General features: G+C 42.7%; 2 protein-coding genes across 2 annotated transcripts in view; one reads left to right on the top strand and one right to left on the bottom strand.

Moving 5' to 3' along the window:
• Positions 1–350: 350 nt before the first annotated feature.
• si:ch73-52p7.1 (uncharacterized protein LOC100321084 homolog) lies at positions 351–6,564 on the bottom strand. The gene is made up of 2 exons (XM_034185517.1): positions 6,488–6,564; positions 351–1,215 (listed from the first exon to the last, which is right to left on the bottom strand). The coding sequence occupies exon 2, from the start codon at positions 1,159–1,161 to the stop codon at positions 355–357; it is 807 nt and encodes a 268-aa protein (XP_034041408.1). The 5' UTR covers positions 1,162–1,215; positions 6,488–6,564; the 3' UTR covers positions 351–354.
• Positions 6,565–11,729: 5,165 nt separating this feature from the next.
• Positions 11,730–22,395, top strand: part of ifngr1l (interferon gamma receptor 1-like) — a 33,527-nt gene continuing 22,861 nt past the window's right edge. Inside the window, 1 exon segment of the mRNA XM_034185479.1 lies at positions 11,730–11,888. Coding sequence (XP_034041370.1) covers positions 11,816–11,888 — 73 coding nt within the window. The 5' untranslated portion in view covers positions 11,730–11,815.

Here is a 22,395-nt window from a genome sequence, read left to right as displayed (position 1 = left end):
CATGATGAAGTGGTATAGAGGAGGATTTTCTTAAACAGAAAACCTGAAAGTTCAGCTACAATTTGCCAGAAAGTAAATCTGAGATACAAGCCTAGATTTGCTCCACTTCATTATCAGCAGACTGACTTGTCTGTGTCAAGTCCAATGTGACATAACCTGGAAACTCACAAACTGCCAATTTAAGTTTCCTTTTAAGTGAGCATATATTTAAATTCTGCTTAAAAGAACACGTCAATCAGAAATTTGTTTTCTTCAGCTTAGAAATCTATAGAATCTAAACTGTTTCTCCCAAATTTCAGAGGAAATTCATCAGTAAAAAAAAAAGAGACATGAATAGTGTTTGATTTTTCCTCATCAGACTCCATATACAAAGCTCACATATACAGTGGTTGTCTCTGGTAACCTCGGCAACAAGAGGTTGGGGAATGGAAGCGCTCCATCTCTGTTTATGTAAGACTGCACCGTGTACGATTTGACCACTGCTCCCCATTCCAGCACTGAGCTGTGGATGATTCCCAGCCTGGCCTGCTCCCGATATGCTGCTCCATACTCCCTTCCCAGGAAGATTTCTTGGACCTGGGGTGAGGAAGAAGCAGAGGCTGGAGCTTTTGAGCCTGTCTTCATGTCAGTTGTCCGGTACAGGTTTGGATCCCTGCTGTTTGTGTATCTATTTGTGTCGAGATGCACGCTGGATTCTCCTTCTGGGTCAGTATTTGGGTGCACGTTCTTGGCCCTGTTTCCGTTTGGAGCATTGTTCCACTGCAGGGTTATTACTGTCAGCCGCTCCAGGTGCTGCACAGCAAAATGTCCCTCCTGAGATCCCTGACGTGCTGCCACGCTGGATCCACAGCGGATCAGGGTCACATGCCTCACCTCAGAGTTATTCAGCAGGTGCGCTGCGTTTGAAGGCGATGTGTACCAAACGGTTAAATGCCTCATCCTGAAAACAGTGGAGGAGCCGCGCAGGGTGGAAAACTGGAGCTCCTTGCAGTTGCGGTCAGTAAGCGATGACAGGGTGCAGGGCTGCAGATCCTGGCTGCAGGTGTAGTAGTAGAAACTGCTGTGGGTCACATAAGCTAGACGTAGGTCAGAGCGCTGCAGACCCAAAGACACACAGGCCAGGACGCAGAGCAGAGGGGCCGGTGGGCTGAAGGTGTGCATCACTGCTGGAGGATGGCTTCAGCTCACATGTTGGGTAGATATGCACCCTAAATCCTGTAGGAAAGACAAAAACCCTCTGTTACTTCGGCGCTTCATGACATGGTTACGTTCAAACACTGAAGGTCAGTAGAAAGTATTCTGTGCCTCCCTCAGTCAGGCCCTCCAGGAATTTTACAGGATTTCAACCATTAATTCAACAAAGCATTCAACAATACATAAACATCTGTCTATCGATATACAGTGGGGAAAATAAGTATTTGACCCCCTGTCAGTTTTGCAGGTTTTCACACCTACAAAGAATGGAGAAGTCTGTCATTTTTATCGTAGGTAAACTTCGACTGTGAGAGACAGAATCTAAAAAAAAAAAAAAAAAAATCCAGAAAATCACATTGTATTATTTTTAAATAATTAATTTGCATTTTATTGCATGAAATAAGTATTTGATCTCCTACCAACCAGCAAGAATTCTGGCCCTCACAGACCTGTTAATTTTTCTTTAAGAAGCCCTCTTATTCTGCACTCTTTACCTGTATTAATTGCACCTGTTTGAACTTGTTACCTGTATAAAAGACACCTGTTCACACACTCAATCACACTCCAACCTGTCCACCATAGCCAAGACCAAAGAGCTGTCTAAGGACACCAGAGACAAAACTGTAGACCTGCACAAGGATGGGATGGACTACAGGACAACAGGCAAGCAGCTTGGTAGAAGACAACAACTGTTATTTATTAGAAAGTGGAAGAAACACAAGATGACTGTCAGTCTCCCTTGGTCTGGGATTCCATGCAAGATCTCACTTTGTGGGGTAAGGATGATTCTGAGAAAGCTCAGAACTACACAGGAGGACCTGGTCAATGACCTGAAGAGAGCTGGGACCACAGTCACAAAGATTACATTAGTAACACATGATGCTGTTGTGGTTTAAAATCCTGCAGGGCAGCAAGGTCCCCCTGCTCAAGCCAGCACATGTCCAGGCCCGTTTGAAGTTTACCAGTGACCATCTGGATGATCCAGAGGAGGCATGGGAGAAGGTCATGTGGTCAGATGAGACCAGAACAGAGCTTTTTGGAATCAACTCCACTTACCATGTTTAGATGATGAGAACAACCCCAAGAAAACCATCCCAACTATGAAGCATGGGGGTGAAAATATCATACTTTGGGGGTGCTCTTCTGCAAAGGGGACAGGACGACTGCACCGTATTGAAGGGAGGATGGATGGGGTCATGTATTGCAAGATTTTGGCAAACGACCTCCTTCCCTCAGTAAGAGCATTGAAGATGGGTCATGGCTGGGTCTTCCAGCATGACAATGACCCCAAATACACAGCCAGGGCAACTAAGGAGGGGCTCCATAAGAAGCATTTCAAGGTCCTGGAGTGGCCTGGCCAGTCTCCAGACCTGAACTCAATAGAAAATCTTTGGAGGGAGATGAAACTCCAAACCTGAAAGATTTGGAGAAGATCTGTATGGAGGAGTGGACCAAACCTGGTGAAAAACTACAGGAAATGTCTGACCTCTGTAATGGCAGACAAATGTTTCTGTACCAGTTGTTAAGGTCTGTTTTCTAGGGGGTCAAATACTTATTTAATGCAATAAAATGCAAATGAATTATTTAATAATCATACAATGTGATTTTCTGGATTTTTTTTTAGAGTCTGTCTCTCACAGTTGAAGTGTACCTACGATAAAAATTACAGACCTCTCCATTCTTTGTAGGTGGGAAAACCTGCAAAACTGACAGGGGGTCAAATACTTATTTTCCCCACTGTATTGCGGGTTACTTGGGGGAAGTAACCTCTGATGGACTGGAGTCCCGTCAAAGGGAAATGTAGACTCTTATGTGCTTCATGGTACAGAATCCAGGGATAAGCACAGGCACCAGTAGGCTTCAGGGCATATGTAAGATTTCTCACGTGTTTTGACAGCTGTCAAAGAGTGGGTGTGAACTTGTTTCATCATGCTGTAGGGTTTTTGTACTCGCACGGTTGTGATGCCTATAAAAGGAATAGATGCTTCGTCAGAACAACTCTGAGGAATAGGAGTGCCAACCTGTAGATGGGGTTTGATTTCTTGTGTGTCCGTCACAAACAATCCCACTCTACCCAGCGCTAAATGGGTATTGGCCTTGGCTGGGGAGTAACCTGTGATGGACTGGTGTCCTATCCAGGGGGGGTTGTAGACGCTCATCCAGTACACAGTATTGAATCCAAGTACAGACATGATGGGCTGAGTAGGACATCTGTCAGTCAAATGGAGCATCACTGGCTCCTGACATGAGAATAAAATTTTGGGCTCATGGGTTGTGAAAGGAATAGTTTGCACCATCTGTCATATCACGCCACAGGGTAACATATGTCGCAGAATCAAATGGACGTCAAACTTGTTTGACAATAACTTTGAAGACAAAGCATTCAGTAGTCAAAACTCTTCCATTTGTCAATCCAATTAATCCACTTTTTACTAGAATTGGAGCAACTGTGCAAACTGAAATGGACCTTTATCACCGTGTATGCTGTTTTTAACTGATAACTCCAGTGCATTCAGTCAGAGATGGTCCTATACCTTTGTGGAATCTTTATGATCAGAAAAAATACTATGGTATACCTCTCAATATGATTGGAACATTTTAAATGTTGACCTTTCTGTCACTGACCCCTACCTGGCTACAGCTACCACACTGGGATGGCCACCATTGTTTTTTTTGGGTAAGCCTTCGTATACAGAGACTGGATTGTAAGTGTTGTTTAGTCCCCGTAAGTGGTACCAAAATCCTGCTTGGCCCATGGACTTACATCTGCACCCAGACTTTAGGTCAACGTGTGAGCAGTTCATTTCTAATCAGAGAAAAAAATGACAAGGTCGCACCTCTGTGCCTCCTCTTCATTACATCTGTTATTACCAGGATGTGAAACAAGGGGATGTGAACACGTTCACAGCTGTTTTCAATCAGTACTGTATAAATAGACACATGCACGCACACGTGCACGAACCAATTTCCAAAGAAAAACGTTCCAAAAACATTGTTTTGAAATCTTGGCTTTCATAAATGTCTTGATGTTTGTTTGTTTTTTCTTCTTCCTGAAATAATAATATGTGAACTCGCTCAGTGTCTGTTTTATTTTTTCAGGATGGGAAAGCCAAAAAAGACTCGACTGCTGCAAACGTCTTCTGACCTTGAGTGACATCAAACAGAAATGTTTCACGTGCTCGTTGCTGTTCTCAGGTTCATTCTCAGACTACAGTAATGTGGTGGAATTATTCAAACTATTTTACACACCATGGAAGATCTGATCACAGACTATACTGTTGTAAATTACAGCTAATGTGACCTTTCATTTTTCGTTGTAGTGTGTTTTGACCGTAACCCTCATTGACAAGAAGCTCAAATGTCAGTTTGTTTGTTTTTTTTGGCTCGGTGGTTGAAAATGTTCTCCGACTGTGGTCAAGTTAAAACTGGTTTCCTGCAAGTCAGCACGTGTCTGCATGTGTCAGAATTTTTGTACAAGCTGATGACCTTTAACCTCAAACACTTAACATTTCCTGTTATGAAAACAGAAGTGTAACGAAAGGCGACAGAGCGGTGACTCACAGCATGTACATCCACATACTGTAATGCAGATAGCCAGGAAAAGTGTTTTTTGGAGTATAGTGATATCATTTCATGGTTTTAGTGATGCCGTGATGATGTCACTTACACTACGTATGTAACAACAAACGACTGTCTGAACAGTATGAGCTTATGGTGATCACTCTGACACTACTGGTTGCAGAGATATCTTGCCCCCCCAAAATTGCCAGAGTAAAATTAACAGTAGAAAGTGTCTGTATGTGTCCACTCTGTCCATTTTCTATACCTGCTTACTCCAATAAAAGGTCATGGAGGGGAGGCTGGAGCCTATCACAACAGCCATGGGGTGTGAGGTGGAGTATCTCTGTACAGGACGCCACTCTGTCGCAGAGCCACATATAGACAAACAAACACATTCACACCCGAACACACACCTTCAGTCAATTTAAACTTTCCAATCCACCTAACCTGCATGTCTTTGGATGTGGGAGGAAGCCGGAGCCCCTCAGGGAACCCATGCAAAAATGAGGAGAACATGCAAACTCCACACAGAAAGGCCACAGGTGGGAATCGATCCTATGACCTCCTTGTTGTGAGGCAACAGTGCTAACCATTAAGCCACCGTGCTGCCTGTGTCTGTTCTATTCGGTGTGAAATTAACACTTTTCTAGTGTTAACATTTAATTTTACACTGACAATATTAAATTAATTCGGAAGTCTTAATGTCAAACCTTTAACCAGGATAAAAACTCGCTGAGATTAAAAATCTCTTTTACAAGAGTGTCCTGACAAGTGGCAGCAACGCAGTTACAAATAAATACAAAATCACTTACAAATAAATGCATAGACACACTTTCACTCAACATAGTCAAACAACATCATCATAAAAACCTGGGTCCAACATCAATTTAAAAACAGTGACAGACAGACTGCCTTTCTGCAAGGTCCTTAAAAAACCTTTAAAAGAATAAAATGAAGAGAGTCCACACACACAGACTCTTTCAAGTGTCCATTTAACACTGGCAATTTTGCTGTGTGGAAAATGTGTTTTTTTTTAACTGTATTTTTGATGACCTTGACTTGCGACCTTTGACTGATTTGCTCCCAACTTTAATCAACTGGTGACACTCACCCAAGGATTAAGACTACTAATTCTGATTAAAATTCAGTCATCTTTTTCTTTATTTGCTACACACACACACACACACACACACACACACACACACACACACACACACACACACACACACACACACACACACACACACACACACACACACACACACACAGCATGCATGGTAATTAAAATGGATTTTTACAGTAGGGACTTGAAATTTACTTTAAAATGCATATTTATACATTTACTGCAAATTCTGTAGCCCCACCAACAAAAAGCTTCTGGAGCCGCCACTGACCAGCAGCACATTTCAGCAGTAAGAATACTCATTAAAGCAACACCCACATCTTATATACTGTACAATGTTAAAAAAAACAAACATATTTAAAATCAACTGCCTCATTTATCTGTGAAAAAATAATGCACTTTTCAAACCTGGCTAGTTGTGGGGATTTTTTACATTCCTAAACTTGCACTGAGGAATTTGCAAGTGATGTAATCTCAGGGAGAGCGCACACTACACAGCACATTCCTGAGGTATTCCTGGTACAGATTACTGTGACTCCCACATACTTTATAGCAACTTTAACCCCTTTCAAGCGACCTAAAAGTTGGGTATTGTGGTGCTGAACTCACCTGTAGCTGCTGCTGAAGAGCTGATATCTGACTGTGTCTGTTTCAGGCTGCGGGGAATTAAATCTCTTCTCCAGCTGACGTCAGGAGAGGGGACGTGTCCCACAGACAACTGAGTTTATGAGCCGAGTTCAGCTAAAACTGTGTTTATTAAAGCATTTTCTGGTTCTGGACAGAACTGTAAAGGATCCACAGACTGCTGTCATCTGTCATGCATTCAGTTAAAAGTTTGTTCTTATGTTCACAACATGTGAAAGCATTCAGGAGTATGACATTTTGTCATTTACACCTGCTTGTACGCTAGAGTGTATTCAGGTCACATTGCAGACAAATAAAATTTTCAAGAATAAAATGGTAATAGTATGTATGAGAATAAAGTTATAGGCCTAATATTAAGAAAATATAGTTGAAATTTTACATAAAAAAAATCCACAATACTAGATGAATAAGCTCATAATATTATGAGAATAAAGTAATATTATAAGAAAGAAGTCCTAATTTATGAGAAAAATGTCATTTGTCTTGTCTTATTATTATATTATTATGTCTTATTACATTTTTGCCTCTTCGATGGCAATAAAAAGCGGTTTACTCTGCGTGTTTTTGTGCTTGCCCCACACAATAACATGTAGGCAATTAGCTTGTGATGGTGTTTATGTTCTAAAACAATTAGTTTTTGACCAGAATGAAAAGATGATCCCAAAAACATCTAAAAATAGACCCTAGGCTGAAAAATGTGAACTTTCCCATGACCATCCATCAGATGGCAGACACCTCTATCTGATATTATCCGCAAAAGAATGTTGTTTATTTATTTATTCATTCATTTTTAAATAATTTGGTACAATAAAAATCAAAACATTTTAATGCATTTGCCCTCATTATATTCCCTTTTACTTTTCACAGTTATAAGATCACAGCCTTTTCAGTTTTTCCATTATTGTTAACAAACTACATTCATCCATCCACTGTTTCACATACTCACTGCATTTACAGGGGTCCAGGCTTTTTCAAAGCATAAAAAATTAAAACGGGAGCAGGAAGTAAACTGATTGAATTGAACTGAATGTGTCTTCTAATCATTTCTCAGGTATAAATATGTTTATTTTATTTTTCCTAGGAGGAATCGTTTTCCCACTGTTGTATGCAGATGATGGTGCATTGTGGATTAAGGGTCAAAATGCTGCATTTATTGTGAAAAAAGCTTCAGGTGGCTGTCAGCACAGTGGAGAGATGGGGCAATAAGTGGGGTTTCCATTTTTCTGTGGATAAAACACAGGCCTTATGTTTCGCCAAAAAGCGTAATAATCCACCAATTCCAATTGATCTTTATGGCAGTGGTACTTTAATATGAAATATACTGATATGATTCAAATATTTAAAGATGGATCTAAAGGTCAAGTCACAGGAAAGACAGGAGCAGCGGTTTATTTTCCCCAATTTCAGAAGTAGATCATAACATGACTGTTTGATCATTTAGCTGTCTTTTCTGTGGAACTGCTAGCACTTTCCTTGCACTGTATTGGGTAGAGGAGGTGAAGTTTAGTCACCGTGCCATCTGTTCAGATTCAATGGCAGTATTAATCAGCATTTCAGATGGCAAATCTGTTTGCAGGATAGACCTAATCAATGAGATTCTTCAAAGCTTATTTAAACTACAACAACAGAATATTTCAGTGTGTCTCATGTGGGGTCTATTTCACTCTGAAATTGTGGCCAACAAAGCAGTAGGTCAGCTGGCAAAAGCAGCTGTGAAATCAGAAATGCAGATTCCACTTAGTAAATGTGAAGTCAAAACAGAAATGAACAAAGCATGGCAAAAGCTGTGGGACAGGAAATCTAAAGGTCTGTTTTTACACCAAATACAGATACGGGTTGTATCAAGGAAACAGGGGGAGAAGAAGTAGTCACAGGACTACAAATAGGTTTTTTGGTTTAAATCATACTCTCAACATCATTGGAAAACATGAAACCAGTCAGTGTTTGAGATGCAGTAGAAGGGAGACTGTTGAGCACGTGTTACTGGAGCGCCAAGCATATAACAGACAGCAAAAATTCTATTACACATCACAGCACTACAGACCAGTTTAACCGTCCAAGAATTACTTTAGCACAGTGTAATTTCCCAACCTTTTTTTCCTCCCCCTCCTTTATCTCCCCATTAGTATAGCATACATCAGACTCCATTAATGCTTCACACCCTAACAGCTGGTGATGGTAATGCACCGTGTCGGTTTGCAACCCGCCAAAAAACTCGGTGGAAGAAGAAGAAGTTTTTGCACTGTGACAGAAGCTCAAATTTCTGAGTGTGAAATGGTGCCCAGAAGTAGCCAAACAAAAACAGGAAAAGGGAAGACAGCGTGATGTCATTGTTACCTGACTGTCATGTCAACAGCAGCGCCATTTCCCAGTTAGCAGCAGACTCATCCTGTCGACCCTCTTTGCCCTTTCTGGAGTCAGGTTGACACCTATGAAACAAATGTGTCTGTGTAGTCATAAGCCATTACAAACACCAGCTAGCAAACTGTGAGAAGACTTCATGGGACTATGCTGGTGTCGCCGACCAAACGGCCCCCTCTAAAAATTGGTCTGCTCTGCCTTCACTGTGCCTTCATTGTGCATGCGTCTGAGACTGACTCTGAGTCTCTACACCCAAATCGATCAAAGGGAATAATAATGTGATTATTAACCATCAGATGACAAAGTAAAACCTCTTAAATAATTCTAAAGTCAGTTTTAAGCAGAAACAAGACCGTTTTAAGCAGAAACGAGGGGATAAACAATGAATCGCTACTGACGCTCTGAAATGATGTAGGTGCAGCAGCAGCAGCATGTCAGACTCAAACGTGTTGCTGTGGCGCGCTGGTCGGTACCTCGTCTTTTAGTATGAAATAATGCTGAATTTATGTGGAAATGATTGTTGTACAAAAGCTGAGATAGAAGATGACTGGAGTGCAGTTTTAAGCAGAAACGAGGTGTGTCATGTTGTGATGGACAACGCTCGTGCTCGTGGTTACCTTCAGGAACTGCTCTTTATTCTATCGAACACCCAATAACATGCTGCACACGTCTGCACTTAAGACTCACTGACATAGGTCTTTTTAACACACTGCCCCCTGGTGGTCACCATGCGCAAGCTATGGTGGCCTCTGAGGGACCATTGAAACCAATCTCACTACAAGGTGATAACTGGTGAACCGCTGTTGACGCTCAGAAATGACACTGCTGACGCTCTGAAATGACGCATGTGCAGTGAAGGCAAGGCGGACTGATTTTTAGGGGGGCTGTTTGGTTGGCGACACCAGCAAAAGACTTGTTGGCTGGTAGGCTGTCTAAACAGATCTAGCTGACATTATTTATGTTCCACCATGGCCCGTTGCTAATCAGAAGCTACGTAGAGACTGCAAGAATGATTGTTTTTCCTTTACACAAGACTATAAGTTCAGCTTACAAACGAAGAGAACTGTCGTGGGCCGCCCTGCTGGAAAAAGGCAAAATAATGAGGAACAAAAAAAAACTGTATGGCGTGAAACAGCGCACAATTCTCATTTCTTGCCGTAACAATGGACCACAGTCCCAGTTAGCGATTTTAATCAGCAGATCACGGTTGACATTTATATATGGCTTTGATGGAGACTGATGAATAAATTGTGGACCCGCTGCTTCTGATTAGAGATCTGGTTGTTACTGATTTCGTAAATGCCAAATATTGAGTCGACACTGAAACCAGAAATGCCAAATGTCGAACTCTTCCTGGAGCGATAAAAGAGGAGATCTCGTGCGAATTCAGCGAACAGTCGACACTGAAATCAGAAATGCCAAATGTTGAACTCTTCCTGGAGTGATAATAGAGAAGATCTCATGCGAATTCAGGACAGTCGACACTGAAACCAGAAGTGCCAAATGTTGAAGTCTTCCTGGAGTGATAATAGAGGGTATCTTGCGTGAATTCAGTGGACAGTCGACACTGAAACCTGAAATGCTAAATGTTGAACTCTTCCTGGAGTGATAATCGAGGAGATCTCACACGAATTCAGTGGACAGTTGACACTGAAACCAGAAATGCCAAATGTTGAAGTCGTCCTGGAGTGATAATAGCGAAAATCTCATGTGAATTCAGTGGACAGTCGACACTGAAATCGGAAATGTCAAATGTTAAACTCTTCGTGGAATGATAATAGAGGAGATCTTGTGTGAATTCAGTGGACAGTCGACACTGAAACAGGAAATGCCAAATGTTGAACCCTACCTAGAGCGATAATAGAGGAGATCTCATGCTAATAGGTGGGCACGGAGCTACGTCACATCCAGTTAGCAACGTGACCGCAACAAGTGAGATTTGTTCACAGCAGATTGTTTTCAGCAGCTCTGCTATTGATAGTCAGTGAAGGGGCTGGGTGCACAGTAAAGTCCCGACTGTCTGCGGGGTCTATAGAGATCTTGTGCGAATTCAGTGGACAGTCGACACTGAAACCAGAAAAGCTGACCCGAGAGCCAGCGCTCTAATTCGACAGCCCTTGATGTCAGTCAGTGACTATCTAGCGTGTAAATTACATGTAAAAATATTTGGATCTTTGAAAATAAGTAAATTTTTCTCCCCTAATCAAAACTGATACTGAAAAAGTCTGAAGGACCTAAATGACACAGTGAGATGGTGAGGAGCTGTACTCATTAATGTCGGCGACACGAAACATAAAAAAAAAACAGGCAACAGTGTTGTGCTGAGCAGAAAAAATGTTTCATTTATTTATTATTTTGATTGGCTGTACAGCCAGCAACACAGCTCAAATTCTTCTTCTTCTTCTTTTAAATAATGGCGGGTCGCAACCAACTTAATAGGTGCATACTGCCACCTACAGTACCGGAGTGTGCATCCCCAGGGTGTGTAGGCTACTTCAAGTTACAGACTAATAAGAGGGGGGGGAAAAAAACCTTAAAATTTATGTATTAACCCTGTGCTCTTAAGATAACCCATAACAGCCTTACTACACTCTTTAACATTAATCACCCTTTCCTAAAATACCCTGCAAATTCCATCCCCTACCTAGACTATACAATGTATCCCTCAATACATTCCTCTACAAAATATATTTACCACACTCCATCAATACACACAAGAGAGAATTTCAGTGTTTCACTCATTTTAAAAAATGGAGACCGCGTTGCTATGCGGGTCACATGACCGGATGTCCGACTTCATGGAAAGGCCCAATCCCTGCCCCTCCTCCTGGGATTGGCAGGCTGCGTTAGTTACAAGAAGCACCGCTGCAGCCTGTAACGTTCTATTGTTTTCTTGTCGGCGTTTAAAACAGGGAGAAGTGTCAGAAAAGCATGAAGATTCTCAGAAACGACTTGGTTTCCCTTTGCCTGGTTCTGATAAGGATCGCGGACGTAGCGGCTTATCGTAAGTTAACGCGTTCTACAGGCTACGAGCTTGCTAACGATAGCTCACGTGTCAAAATATCCTCAAAGTGTACTGTCATTGTGAATATCAGCGCTAGAAATGTCATAAAACCGTGTAGGAGTTTTAGCTATGACGAGGTGAAATAAGAAGTAGGAATAAAATGTGACGGCTACCCGCCTCTTTATGCTAGTAGACTGCAGTATGGCATGTTTTTTTTTATTTACGTAAATACAGTCACTGTATTTATTGTTCTTTTGATTTTAGATTGTTTGAATATGTGGGATTGATTGAGTTTATTTAGTGACATAATGTACAAAATACGTCATATGTGCATTAAATTACTCTGATAACACAGTAAGCTGTAAACACGTAGTTTCACTGTGATCCGAAAAATCAGATGACAAAATAGGGTTAAGTAGGCTGAAAATATGAGAATGAAACTAATAGTACATGAAAATGAAAATAATAGTAGGGTGTAAACTGTGAGAGGTCTTTCTCCAAAACACTAAAAAGTGTCATACAACTGTAATTTAACTGTAAACTATCTGCGCCATTCAGATTTTATCTGTGAAAATGTGGTTTATATTGTTGTATGTTCTAATAATAATAGACATTTCCTTTTAAAGGAGGTTTCATTGCAAAGGTTTTGGGTTTTATTTCCTCTTTGTAGTTTTTAGTATTGCCCAAGACAGCTCAGCTGTGATGTATCCTTTCAGTCACGATGCAGTCCTATAGAGGCATCAGTGCTTTTATTTTTACTTCTAATTCCAGTGATGAGGGCAGCACAGTGGCTTAATGGTTATCACTGTTGCCTCACAGAAACAAGGCCGTGGGATCGCTTCCTGCCTAGTCCTTTCTGTATGCAGTTTGCGTGTTCTCTCCCTGTGTTTGTGTGGGTTCTTTTTTTGGCTCTCTGGCTTCCTCCCACATCCAAAGACATGCAGGTTAGGTGATTTGGTGACTCTAAATTGACCATAGGTGTGCGTGAATGTGTTTCTGTCTATACATGGCCCTGTGACAGACTGGCATCCTGTTCAAGGTGCACCCTGCCTCATGGCCTGTGCCTGCTGGGATAGGCTCCAACCCCACCATGAAGGTTCTCAGGTGAAGATCAGAAGCGTCTTAATATTAGAGGCAACTGGATGTTTTCGCTTTCTTGAGACTCATCCAAGTTGAACACCCAGATGTACTCGGAGGAACTGACACCTTCTGTCAAAATTTGATAAGATGATTTGATGGATGACTTCCAGTCCCGCAGCCTTCCTGTTCCCTCTGCTTATGACCAAACAGCCACACTTGAGCTCGCATTTTGACACCAACCACGAAGTATAGTTCCTTGATTGATGCTGGCTCCAACACAGATCACATTCCCAGAGCCACCATATGCAGTGCTGATATATCGAAAATATGGGGACAGTGCTTCGATAAAACAATCACCCAGTGGCGGCTTGGGTCAGTTAATGCATCTGCCTTGTCCCTCTGATAATGAATGTGTGAATAATATTAGTACAGGAAGTGATACCATTATTGGATTGGCTCAGACTGTTCCCTATCATCAATGGCACTTGGCATTATGGGATGTTTTGGCTCTTTAAGCCAAGACTTCAGTCAGCGTGAGTGGGAAGTGCGAGTTCTTAGCCTGTGGTTATAGATTGGTTGCCACATTCACCTCAGGGCTTTCTGCCACTTGTTTCATTTACACAACAGTTGTGCTTCTGTGGGTAATGGTGGTAGCCAGAATACTGAATTAAATTTTTTTTTTTTAATGCACCATTGGTACACGATTTTGCAAGAAAGCTTTGAGCCATAGGTTTAGGCAGCGAGCCGTCCTGCCGTCATTGGAACGCTCAAATTTTGAAAAAGACGGCCGATTAAAACAGTGGCCGTCTTGTTCAAAGCAGTCTAAAATGTGCAGTTTACTGAAGGTGCTGTGTGTGTGCGTGCGTGCGTGCGTGCGTGCGTGCGTGCGTGCGTGCGTGCGTGCGTGCGTGCGTGCGTGCGTGCGTGCGTGCGTGCGTGCGTGCGTGCGTGCGTGCGGCACCAACTGGCTGCAGACTGTGAGGGAGGGGTTTTCCTGAACGGAGGCATGAGACTGTACATTCTACTGAGAAACATCAGTGCACGTGAGACAGCGAACATGGAGTAGAGAGAGGATTTTAACCCAAGTGAACATGTTAAAAAACAAAACCGTGGAGATGCCTTTACTTCTCTCTGTACTTCTACCGGTGCGGTTCTGACGCTTCTGTCCTGTTCACACCATGTGTGCGTCATATACTGAATTTATGAGATCATGAGATGAAATAAATGGTCAAATATCCTTAAAAAATTAATAAAAAAATGAGAATATATGAATAAACAGAGGAAAAAATTAAGCATACACAGGTAAAAAAAAACAAAAACCTTGCTGTGGAGAAGCTCTGCAGTGATGTTCAGAGGCACAGATCACACAAAGCAGGTGAGAACTCTGAACTTTAACAGCTGTTATTTTCCAAAAGTATTTATTTATTCAATCTAGAGGTTAATGTAATGTTCAAGCACAAAATGTGACTGATGAGAAAAAAAGGATGACTTCATCACACTAAAATTAACTGGAGTTAATAAAAATACAAGCTGATTTTTGTTATTTTTCAGAGTTATTAAGCTGCAGCTATATGTTTTATTCATTTCAAAGTGAGTTACTTCTTATTTTACTCTTATTTATTTACAAAAATATGGGGAGTGTAATCAGCCTGCATTGTTCTGTTCAGTTTATATCAAAGTTTGCCTGCACATGCCCAGGTATTTTTCTTTTTCCTTCCTTATAAGAGTTTGGTGTTTACATTCAAGTTTTTTTAATAAAATATTCACACTTTTCTAGCGGTTTTGTACTTTCAGAAATGCAACAGAAACAACCACAAACCAGAAAAAAGTTTGGACTATATGTAAAATGAAGATAAGAATAAAAATGTTGCACTATTTCCAGTTTTTCCACTCACACCCACAGATGCCAAAAGTTCTTCCAAAGTTGTCTTGGTGGCTCCCCTCACTTGACACAGATTTACCATAAAGTACAACACTGTTTGTATTTCTGTATGATTGATGTAAATGAAGTCGAAGAAATAGTCACTGATTTGGAAACGTTCATGTTTTCATCCCCTGATGTTTCTCGGAAAAAGCTGCAGCCTTAAATGTACGCACCCATTTTTCATATCATCCAAAGTTTTCTGATTTGGGGTTGTAAAAAACAAAACAAAAAGAACAATAAAAAAAAAAAAAATATATATATATATATTCAACAAAAATATAAATGCAACACTTTTGGTTTTGCTCCCATTTTGTATGAGATGAACTCAAAGATCCAAAACTTTTTCCACATACACAATATCACCATTTCCCTCAAATATTGTTCACAAACCAGTCTAAATCTGTGATAGTGAGCACTTCTCCTTTGCTGAGATAATCCATCCCACCTCACAGGTGTGCCATACCAAGATGCTGATTAGACACCATGATTAGTGCACAGGTGTGCCTTAGACTACCCACAATAAAAGGCCACTCTGAAAGGTGCAGTTTTGTTTTATTGGGGGGGGGATACCAGTCAGTATCTGGTGTGACCACCATTTGCCTCATGCAGTGCAACACATCTCCTTCGCATAGAGTTGATCAGTTTGTCAATTGTGGCCTGTGGAATGTTGGTCCACTCCTCTTCAATGGCTGTGCGAAGGTGCTGGATATTGGCAGGAACTGGTACACGCTGTCATATACGCCGGTCCAGAGCATCCCAAACATGCTCAATGGGTGACATGTCCAGTGAGTATGCCGGCCATGCAAGAACTGGGACATTTTCAGCTTCCAAGAATTGTGAACAGATCCTTCCAACATGGGGCCGTGCATTATCCTGCTGCAGCATGAGGTGATGTTCTTGGATGGCACAACAGTGGGCCTCAGGATCTCGTCACGGTATCTCTGTGCATTCAAAATGCCATCAATAAAATGCACCTGTGTTCTTCGTCCATAACAGACGCCTGCCCATACCATAACCCCACCGCCACCATGGGCCACTCGATCCACAACGTTGACATCAGAAAACCGCTCACCCACACGACGCCACACACGCTGTCTGCCATCTGCCTTGAACAGTGTGAACCGGGATTCATCCGTGAAGAGAACACCTCTCCAACGTGCCAAACGCCAGCGAATGTGAGCATTTGCCCACTCAAGTTGGTTACGTCGACGAACTGGAGTCAGGTCGAGACCCCGATGAGGACTACGAGCATGCAGATGAGCTTCCCTGAGATGGTTTCTGACAGTTTGTGCAGAAATTCTTTGGTTATGCAAACCGATTGTTTCAGCAGCTGTCCGAGTGGCTGGTCTCAGACGATCTTGGAGGTGAACATGCTGGATGTGGAGGTCCTGGTCTGGTGTGGTTACACGTGGTCTGCGGTTGTCAGGCTGGTTGGATGTACTGCCAAATTCTCTGAAACGCCTTTGTAGACGGCTTATGGTAGAGACATGAACATTCAATACACGAGCAACAGCTCTGTTTGACATTCCTGCTGTCAGCATGCCAATTGCACGCTCCCTGAAATCTTGCGACATCTGTGGCATTGTGCTCTGTGATAAAACTGCACCTTTCAGAGTGGCCTTTTATTGTGGACAGTCTAAGGCACACCTGTGCACTAATCATGGTGTCTAATCAGCATCTTGGTATGGCACACCTGTGAGGTGGGATGGATTATCTCAGCAAAGGAGAAGTGCTCACTATCACAGATTTAGACTGGTTTGTGAACAATATTTGAGAGAAATGGTGATATTGTGTATGTGGAAAAAGTTTTAGATCTTTGAGTTCATCTCATACAAAATGGGAGCAAAACCAAAAGTGTTGCGTTTATATTTTTGTTGAGTGTGTATATATATATATATCCTTTCTCCCCCTCTAGTTGCCACCTTATCGTGGTGGGGGAGTTGGCATACCCGGATGATCCTAGGAGCTATGTTGTCGGGGGCTTTGTGCTCCCTGTAGGGTCTCCCAAGGCAAACGGGTCCTAGGTGATGGGTCAGACTAAGGGCAGTTCAGAACCTCCATGACCAGTAAAAGATCAAGGACCGTGACGTTGCCCGATATGGCGGAGCCGGGGTCCCACCCTGGAGCCAGGCCTGGGGTTGGGGCTCGCGCGCGAGCGCCTGGTGGTTGGGCCTTAGCCCATGGGGCCCGGCCGGGCTCAGCCCGAAAGAGTGACGTGGGCCCGCCCTCCTGTGGGTTCACCACCTGCAGAGGGGGCCATGGGGTTCGGGTGCAGAGAGGATTGGGTGGTGGTCGAGGGCGGGTGGCTCGGCGGCCCGGTCCATGCTCACAGCCCCCATGTCGAAAGGAGTCAGTTGAGGTGGCTCGGGCATCTTTTCCGGATGCCCCCTGGACGCCTCGCTGGAGAGGTGTTCCGGGCACGTCCCACTGGGAGGAGGCCCCGGGGAAGACCCAGGACACGCTGGAGGGACTACATCTCTCGGCTGGCTTGGGAACGCCTTGGGGTTCCCCCGGAGGAGCTGGAGGAGGTGTATGTGGATCGGGAGGTCTTGGCGGCTTTGCTTGAGCTGCTGCCCCCGCGACCCGACTCCGGATAAAGCCGAAGAAAATGGATGGATGGATATATATATATATATATATATATATATATATATATATATATATATATATATATATATATATACACTCAACAAAAATATAAACACAACACTTTTGGTTTTGCTCCCATTTTGTATGAGATGAACTCAAAGATCTAAAACTTTTTCCACATACACAATATCACCATTTCCCTCAAATATTGTTCACAAACCAGTCTAAATCTGTGATAGTGAGCACTTTTCCTTTGCTGAGATGATCCATCCCACCTCACAGGTGTGCCATATCAAGATGCTGATTAGACACCATGATTAGTGCACAGGTGTGCTTTAGACTGCCCACAATAAAAGGCCACTCTGAAAGGTGCAGTTTTATCACACAGCACAATGCCACAGATGTCGCAAGATTTGAGGGAGCATGCAATTGGCATGCTGACAGCAGGAATGTCAAACAGAGCTGTTGCTCGTGTATTGAATGTTCATTTCTCTACCATAAGCTGTCTCCAAAGGTGTTTCAGAGAATTTGGCAGTACATCCAACCAGCCTCACAACCGCAGACCACGTGTAACCACACCAGCCCAGGACCTCCACATCCAGCATGTTCACCTCCAAGATCGTCTGAGACCAGCCACTCGGACAGCTGCTGAAACAATCGGTTTGCATAACCAAAGAATTTCTGCACAAACTGTCAGAAACCGTCTCAGGGAAGCTCATCTGCATGCTCGTCGTCCTCATCGGGGTCTCAACCTGACTCCAGTTCGTTGTCGTAACCGACTTGAGTGGGCAAATGCTCACATTCGCTGGCGTTTGGCACGTTGGAGAGGTGTTCTCTTCATGGATGAATCCCGGTTCACACTGTTCAGGGCAGATGGCAGACAGCCTGTGTGGCTTCATCTAGATGAGCGGTTTTCTGATGTCAATGTTGTGGATCGAGTGGCCCATGGTGGCGGTGGGGTTATGGTATGGGCAGGCGTCTGTTATGGACAAAGAACACAGGTGCATTTTATTGATGGCTTTTTGAATACACAGAGATAACGTGACGAGATCCTGAGGCCCATTGTTGTGCCATACATCCAAGAACATCACCTCATGTTGCAGCAGGATAATGCACGGCCCCATGTTGCAAGGATCTGTACACAATTCTTAGAAGCTGAAAATGTCCCAGTTCTTGCATGGCCGGCATACTCACCGGACATGTCACCCATTGAGCATGTTTGGGATGCTCTGGACCGGCGTATACGACAGCGTGTACCAGTTCCTGCCAATATCCAGCAACTTCGCACAGCCATTGAAGAGGAGTGGACCAACATTCCACAGGCCACAATTGACAACCTGATCAACTCTATGCAAAGGAAATGTGTTGCACTGCATGAGGCAAATGGTGGTCACACCAGATACTGACTGGTATCCCCCCCCAATATAACAAAACTGCACCTTTCAGAGTGGCCTTTTATTGTGGACAGTTTAAGGCACACCTGTGCACTAATCATGGTGTCTAATCAGCATCTTGATATGGCACACCTGTGAGGTGGGATGGATCATCTCAGCAAAGGAAAAGTGCTCACTATCACAGATTTAGACTGGTTTGTGAACAATATTTGAGGGAAATGGTGATATTGTGTATGTGGAAAAAGTTTTAGATCTTTGAGTTCATCTCATACAAAATGGGAGCAAAACCAAAAGTGTTGCGTTTATATTTTTGTTGAGTGTATATAGTATTAGTTGAACTGTATATAGAAAAACTTTATAAGATGTTATCTTTTATTCATTAATTTAAAGGTCAAACGTATTTGTGGAAGACCGAACAAAAATGGCTCTTTTGACAGTAAAGGTTGCAGACCTTTGACCCAGACTGACTCCAAATATTAGTAAATTAAGTACTTTTATTTATTTATTTTTGGTGGTTTTCATCGCATTTTGGAAATGCGCTGTTTTTAAAATGGTACGTGTACTCGGGGCGGGTCTGCCATCTGGTGTTCAAGAGATGAAACTTCAGCCACTCACCCAACAACGGCACCATTTACATGTCATAAATATGTATAACATTTCGTTCTTTTACATAGATAGATAGATGTTATTGTCATTACACAAGAGCAACGAAGTTACAAGTGCAACAAAATTATCTTAACAACCAGTCACCTCAGACAAAAACAGACAAAACTACTTTAAGACTGTCATCTGAATTGAGGCAATGTGAGTGTGCAGATGAGATGAGTTCGTATCAGTCATATCAGTTTGTATCAGTTTCTGTCAGTGTGTGCATAATGTCTGGAGTTGCCTTGACAACATGGCTTTTCAGTCGTGTGACTACCCAAGAAATTGTGGATGACCTGGACATGCCAGAACATGTCCTGTGAGGCTTCATCACGGTGTTGCTTTGCGCCATGTGGAAATGTCCCGACGCGCGGAATTCTTCCACATGTCTGTCTCAGTGTGCCGAAAAAGTGCAGATGTCCACGTCTTCCGCAATTTCTGTGTTAGTCAGACGACGTCCCGGATCAACACAGTGTCCAGTTTGGAAATGAACGGTACATTCCACTGTTACAGGAGTTTTTGTCATGGAAAGAGGGGCGGAGGAATTCCGCGCGTCGCTGCGGAGCCGCATGGCGCAAAGCAACGCCGTGATGAAGCCTCACAGGACATGTTCTGGCATGTCCAGGTCATCCACAATTTCTCGGATAGTCACACGACTGAAAAGCCACCGAAAGCCATCTGAAAGCCGTCCTGTGAGACCAACATGGAGGTGCTTTTGTGCCGCATTCCTCCGCTCCTCTTTCCATGAAAAAACTCCTGTAACAGTGGAATGTGCTGAAAAAGTGCTGATGTCCACGCCTTCTGCCTTTTTTGTGGAAGTCAGACGACGTCCCGGATCAACAAAGCTTCACGTTGGAAATGATCTGGTTGTTTGAGCGGGGTTTCAGCCTGTCGATCGGCGCTCGGAGTGCGCCGCGCTCACACGCTGTGCGCGGTCTTTAAACCGGCTGGAGCACTCCTTAATCTGTGTAATCCCCATAAAATCGTCGCTGAAAGCCATCTGAATTTTCCGAATGGTGTCCACCTGGAGGTCTCTCACAGTTTATGGAAAAATTTGATGCAGCAAAGCTCCAAATCGTTCAGACATTTTATTCCCAAAAAACATCCGACGAGAGGGGTGGACCACTGCTCACACAAAGCCTGCTCACAGGCGAATGACGCAACCGACAGGCGTGAAAAAACTCACGCATGCACACGAAGGTTCAAGCTTGGCTGATGCAATCACACGTGATTCAAATCCATATGGTTTTTGCAAAAAATAAAACGGTCGGATACTTTTCTAACAGACCTCGTACAGTTGTACTGTTAAAATTAGCTCCTGCAACAATCCCATGATCAGCAATTTTGAATGGTAATTTTACCCCTTTTATATTAAAATCACTTCTTTTTTCTTTTTTTGTAAACATGATCTTCAAAAATAAATATAGCACGACTGTCTTGGCAAACCACCACATTCCTTCAGTCCTCTGTGACCATTTGTGTAATTCCTCTCCCCTTCAGTGTAACAGCAGCAGTCATATTTACAGTGCATGTGGAAATGTGTCACGCACTGCTGTTTGTTTGACTTGGATTTTGACACAGTCTGAATGTGTTCAAGCACAATTTGCTCAGTTTGAACATGACTGGTTGTTCCCATCATGACTACATAATGAGGGATTTGAAACGTTTCGGTCTGTAACCGCTGTTTTCAAATTAATTCAGCAGCTTCCTGCTCGTCATGCTTACTGTCTGTGTCTGGTGTGTAAACTGCGTCCTGTGCATGTTGTCTTTGAGGCAGCTGGTGGCCACAGGGGCTTGTGGCTAAAACTGTGGGTTCATGATGCATGCTGTTTGTGTGTGAACTTCCCAGTCTGGGTTTCAGAAGGTCTAGTGTTTTAAGGTGTAGAAAGAAAGCGTAAGAAGAGAGATAATAAGCGAAGTGCGCAACGCATCTGCGCATGCATGGGTCATACGGGGTCAAAAATTCCAGCTACCAAACACACACCGCTACCATTGAATTTTGTATACGGTAGCATTAGCAGACTGTGAACGTTAAGGCTTACAGGGATTGTTTCAAAGGCTTTAAGCCTTAAGCGATGCATACAATAATGACAGGTGCACATTGTCCTGTTTTAAAATGCTCGAACGGAATTTATAGGCTTGAAAGTTGGCTGAAAACACATGATTGCAAGGCTCCACTGAGTCCACCCAAAGATGGAAAGAAGAAGAAATGTGGTTGTAAACCTCTGTTCATTGTACACAATTTCCGCACAGAAAAGAAATATCCAGACAGATGTAACAGAAGGACTAAAATTGTAAGTTTCTTGCACACATTTATTTTGTCAATATCCTGAAACCGTGCTGAATTTTAGTGTGGTTGATGGTGCCGTTTTCGTGCATCGGCTTATGACTGTAAGGTCGCGTCATGAATGACGTGGCGAGTAATATTGTGATATTGACATGTTCTATAAACGAGCTGCATGCATGCATGTATGTATCATTGTACAGTAGTGTTCAGAATAATAGTAGTGCTATGTGACTAAAAAGATTAATCCAGGTTTTAAGTATATTTCTTATTGGTACATGGTAAACAAGGTACCAGTAGATTCTCACCAATCCAACAAGACCAAGAATTCATGATATGCACACTCTTAAGGCTATGAAATTGGGCTATTAGTAAAAAAAAAAAAGTAGTAAAGGGGGTGTTCATAATAATAGCAGCATCTGCTGTTGATGCTACAAACTCAAAACTATTATGTTCAAACTGCTTTTTTAGCAACCCTGTGAATCACTAAACTAGTATTTAGTTGTATAACCACAGTTTTTCATGATTTCTTCACATCTGCGAGGCATTAATTTTGTTGGTTTGGAACCAAGATTTTGCTTGTTTACTAGT

The sequence above is a fragment of the Thalassophryne amazonica genome, chromosome 13, assembly GCF_902500255.1.
Source record: "Thalassophryne amazonica chromosome 13, fThaAma1.1, whole genome shotgun sequence".
Classification (NCBI taxonomy): domain Eukaryota; kingdom Metazoa; phylum Chordata; class Actinopteri; order Batrachoidiformes; family Batrachoididae; genus Thalassophryne; species Thalassophryne amazonica.
Note: the sequence above shows the minus strand (reverse complement) of the source record. Positions and strands in the feature narration are given on the sequence as shown.

What these genes read in the sequence shown, in the direction of transcription:
- si:ch73-52p7.1 (XM_034185517.1), bottom strand. Translation starts at nt 1,161, where the DNA reads ATGCACACCTTCAGCCCACCGGCCCCTCTGCTCTGCGTCCTGGCCTGT.